Source organism: Blennius ocellaris (assembly GCF_963422515.1).
Source record: "Blennius ocellaris genome assembly, chromosome: 14".
Taxonomy (NCBI): domain Eukaryota; kingdom Metazoa; phylum Chordata; class Actinopteri; order Blenniiformes; family Blenniidae; genus Blennius; species Blennius ocellaris.
In genome coordinates this window covers 6,728,185-6,733,304 of record NC_137663.1, presented here as the reverse complement: position 1 = coordinate 6,733,304, position 5,120 = coordinate 6,728,185, and the positions used below count along the sequence as shown (strand labels likewise).

Genomic DNA, 5,120 nt, shown 5'->3' with positions numbered 1-5,120 from the left:
GGAATAAAGAGTGATATTTGGTCTACACTGAAGTATTGACACATTATTTTTAACAGGGCCTGGCTGGGCAGCAGCAGGAGGGTCCCTCAACATCCACTGCAGGGACTGACACAGTGAGACAGATGTTCAGTAAACACCAGAGGTTCATTCTGTGGAATTCATATCCAACTGTAATAATTGAATGTCCTCCTTATGTCTTCCCAGTTATCTGTAAAACAGATCTATAGACTCCACCTGCTCCAGAAGATGGAAAAAACTGGAGCACAAGTTAAGGGTTGGTGTACAGTCCCAGGTGAATTATGCTAACTACTAACTACATTAACTAAACTAGCGCTTGTATTTGTAGGAATAAAAAAGACCAAATTAATTGTGCATCATGTCTTTATTTGGTGGTGGTGGTGGTGGTGGTGGTGGTAGAGGTGGTGGTGGTGGTGATCAGACCCCGAAGTGATGATGGCACATGGTGTCTCTGACAGCTCTGCCATTTACGAGGAAACGCAGCACAACTTACAATATCTGCTATGACGTCAGGGCAAGGCTCAGCTGGTGATGTTGCTAATGTACAGAGCGATTAAACTGTGGATGTACATAATGGTCTATTATGTCTATAGCACATTCCATATTGAGGGAATAAAGTTGACGTCTAATTTGCCTCGGGAATAAGACACTGCAGAACTGTTTCACCAAAACTCCCCCGCTGAATGAGGAAATGAAATCCCGTGCCCGTCTGAAAGGGGGCGGAGCCAGAGCAAAACTCCGTGTTCACTGACAAAAACCTGCTCCCGACCAGGTTAGTTCTAGAGCGTCTGTTGCCCCGGTAACTGACCGGGAGTTGACGTTACACCGCTTCGTGAAACAGGCTTGAGTTACCCCGCTTCCTCTGGTTTGAGTTACCTCCCTTTGTGAAACGGAAAATCCCGCATTTCCCTCAACTCGGTGTTCAATAACCTGGGGTAATCCTTAAACCTGCTTCGTGAAACGGACCCCTGATCAGTCAGACGGCTTAAAGTCAGTTCTGGTTTGTTCTGCTTGTTTCTACCAGATGTTGAGATGAAGAAAACAAGCAGCGAGTCTCTGATTATTAACTCTGTCACTTCTCTTCTAATTCACCGTTTGAAAGGAGAAATTTTTGTTATTTTTAACTGAACACAAACAGAAACGTGTTCAAAATTTTGTAAACGTGTCCAGGTTTGTTTATGTTTCTCATTGTTTATATTGGCTCATATTTATTAATGGCTGAAAATCTAAGAGCTTAAAAATGCACACAGTTTGTCTTGCTGTCAAGTTTAAGTGTTTTTCTGACGTACAATTCTAAAATGCTTTTAGAGAAGAATTGATGTGTTATTTGAAAATATACCTGATAAACCTTATGTTTTCCCTAAACTGAGACAAACTCATATCAAGTAAACCAGCCCCCAAAACACATTCATTTAGTAAAATATATTAATGAAACATCTGCTTGTATTTGTTTCTATCATAAAAAAGGCAAGATTGTTGTACTGTGGTTTATAAACGTACTGTAAATGACGTTAACATGGGCTTGAATTGAATCATAATGAAGAGTCTCAACAAATACGATGTTCCAGCTTGGAACATCAGCAGGCGCACGCCAGCTCAGATGTTGGTTTTAATGACATTGTAACATCGAGTTGTGAAAAAGGGTGAAACAATTAAAGTCCAGAGGAATTCCTCCAAGACGAGTTAGACACTGAACATAAGGGCCTCAAGTTTTCAAGTTAAAATGGTTCAAATGTAAAAGCCTTTTGTGTATCTGTTCACACAAGAACGGTGAGCGCAGCCACTGAAAAATGGCTCCCAAGGTGGAATGTTTCGCAAATAGTCCAAATCCATCCCCATGGAAACTGGAGAAAAAAACCCCACAACTTTTTGAAAATGCGCCGACTCCGTGTCGACAAAGGATCACTGCGACAGGTCATGAGCACCATGACTGTAGCAACTGTCTTCTGCACATGCTCAGTAGAAGGAAAAAAACAACAATGGCTGGTTGGTCCTTCGACTAAAGGTCTAATGGTGGGAAGGACTCAGGGACAGTGAAAAGATAAAAATGAGAACGCTCCTCAGAGCCACAGCAGTCCTCGACCGAGAGGCAGACTGAACAGACTTTAATGGGTTGATATGATCAGAGTTTCTTCAATCTGATGTCTTTCATTCATGTGTTGTGAGATCGTTTGTCTTTGCCGTTGTCGTCAGGTAAGATTCTGTCAAGTGTTCCAGACTATTAATGACGGTGTTATTCACGGTGTTTTCTCTCAGCATGTCAATGATTTCCTCTGCGTGGAGAGTTTCCTGTTTGAAGAGTTTTCCTGTGCTTCTCCTTCACAGACCTCCGTCAGATGGAAAACCTGACGGCGAGAACTCCTCTCAAACAGCCCATTGTCTTTGAGCTGGAGGGCTTCTACGTCCCTCCAGGTTACGGCCCCTTGTTCTTCTTCCTGGCCCTGCTCACCTACACCGTGACGCTGCTGGGGAACGGCGTGGTGATGTGGGTCATCGTCACGGACAAGAACCTGCACAGACCCATGTTTGTGATGGTCTGTAACCTGGTGGTGTGTGACCTGCTGGGGTCCACGGCGGTGCTGCCTCGCCTCATGATGCACTTCCTGATGGGACAGAAGGCCATCGCCTACCTCCCAGCCGTCACCCAGGCCTTCAGTGTACACTCGTACGGCGCAGCAATACAAACCATTCTGGCTGTGATGGCCTACGACAGGTGAGGAGAGACCGCAGCTCGCCACTCAACTTGTCTTTTGTTGTTGTTTTTGTTCCATGGCGTTGTCACGCTGGGACTGGTGCTGGTTGCTCACGGCGCTCTTTCTCTCCCTGTGCAGGTACATCGCGGTGTGTGAGCCTCTCAGGTATCACGACATCATGACCCCGACCCGGCTGCACTGCTGCTGCGGTCTGGCCTGGTTCATTTCTGTGCTCCTCGTGTTTATCTTATTCACCTTCCACGTTAATGTACCGCTGTGCGGTCGAACCATCCGACATGTGTACTGCACCAATCGGGCCATCCTCACCCTGGGATGCATTCCGACCCCCATAAGCAACATCTACGGTCAGTTCCAGCGGTTCAGCCAGACCAAATGAACTTTGTCCTCGCCTGCATCAACATCTTCTGTTATGTCTTTCAGGGTTAGCCATGAGCTGGAGTCTGAACACGGCAGTCTTTCTCATCATTGCTCTCTCCTACATTAAAATCCTGAGTGTTTGTCTGAAACAGGGACGGTCCGACAGAAGCGTCCGCATCAAGGCCTTCCAGACCTGCGCCACACACCTGGTCGTCTACCTGCTCTACCAGATCCCTATAGTCATCAACATCATGCTCTACAGGTTCCCCTCAGTCTCCAGGAGCATACAGAAGTTCTTTGGCATCTTGATTTTTGCTTGTACCCCTTTGGCAAACCCCTTCATTTATGGGATCGTCACTAAAGACATACGGAACAGCGTCAAGAAGCGTTTCGCTACACGAGCTCACCACAAACACTGACGTCTGGGTGTGTTAAAGTCTCTCTGAATAATGTAAAAGCAGCTTCTGAGGTTGCAGACACTGTGTTTGTGGTCAAATGTACATTATCACATGAGTTTGATGTGTTTCGGGAACAGAAAATGCAAAACAAACCCAGTCACAATGAGTCCACCTCCTCTGGTGGATTCTGATGGTTCTTGTCTCCAAACAACCAGATATCAAATGAGTCGGGTTTGGTCCAGTTAAAATAAACTCTTCTCTTGCTGTGTTAGAGGAATCTGTTTGTGGAAGTGTGAATGGTGCCCTCTGTTTGCATCAAACAGGACGGAGTCTGAGCGAACACTGAGTCTCTGTAATACAAACTACAGCTTGTTTGCTGCGGGCCGTACGCCGCTTGCCAGACGGTTCAATAAGTCCGACCTTGTAAAGTGTATAAATGATGCTAAATAAATTTGTATTAAAAAAAAACAAAAAAAAAACCCGACCTCGAGCAGCTGATCCTCATCTCTTTTTGCTCCTAAAACAACGTGAGGGCGAGTCGGTGAAAACCTCCTTAGTTAAAACTCTGACGCAACAATCTCTTTACCCAAGCAATCAAACAAATGTTTACCTTCTTTACAAATCATAGTCAAGATTAGCCTCTCTCAGCCAGGCTCAAAGTAGATAAACACTCCAAAAAGAAAATAGTAGGACCAACTTTGTTGAATATTTTCAATTGGTGACATCGAAGTGAATCAAGTTCTTTAAAATTAATCAAATTCATTAACTTAAGTTGGAAGAATTTGATTCATTTCGATGTTACCAATTGAAACTATACAATTAAGTTGATCCAACTATTTTCTTTTTTCAGTACAGATTATTTAAATAATTCTGTAAATCAATGGTTGCAGAAAGAAGAAGAATGTTATTTTATCTGCCCCTTTTCCATAAAAAGCATTAAATATACCGTTCACTTTAAACAATGTCTCTATAATACCCACAAAACCACCACATTAGGTTGAATTTATTACACTTTTTTTTATTAATTTACCATGACCATCACTACTAATACAGTTAAAAAAGTAGAATATTGACGGGTTAACTGGATTCAGTGAATTTCATGAGTGCTCTTGATGCTTAGTGATTTGCATGAAATCCACATTCAATGTTGATGGTATATCTTTATTTTGGACATTAACATGATTAAAAAGACAATGAAACAACAATTCTAGTTCTTATAACAATGAGAAAAATTATTACTAATAATTATTTAAAAAAACCAATCAAAACAGCAACAACAATAATAATATCAATCATCAATAATAACAATGTTTGTTTTTCCAAACAACAAACAGGTAAGGAGAAGTAAAATGCTTTTCCAGCTCTACTCCTCTTCAAGATTAAGATGAACTACGCAGGCACAGGCGTTTCCCCCGTTTACACAGCGACAGAGTCGGGGCATTTTCAAAAAGTTCCACTTTAAAGCCGTTTTCAAAACGTTGCCTGTTCAACAACTCCGAGCATCATTTGTCGTGTAAACGGACGCCCGCAACACAGCAAAGGGTTTTGCATTGTCACTAGAACATGTGGTGCGAACCTTCTACTTCAGTCACATAGATTGTACACCGAAGTATTGAAATACGTTTTTTGGGTT

General features: G+C 42.9%; 1 protein-coding gene across 1 annotated transcript; it reads left to right on the top strand.

Annotated features, from left to right (window-relative positions):
• Positions 1-2,354: 2,354 nt before the first annotated feature.
• On the top strand, positions 2,355-3,508 carry LOC308139169 (olfactory receptor 2K2-like; the record flags this gene model as incomplete). The annotated part of the gene is made up of 3 exons (XM_080508514.1): positions 2,355-2,731; positions 2,850-3,076; positions 3,153-3,508. The coding sequence occupies 3 exons, from the start codon at positions 2,355-2,357 to the stop codon at positions 3,506-3,508; spliced, it is 960 nt and encodes a 319-aa protein (XP_080364640.1).
• Positions 3,509-5,120: the final 1,612 nt, after the last annotated feature.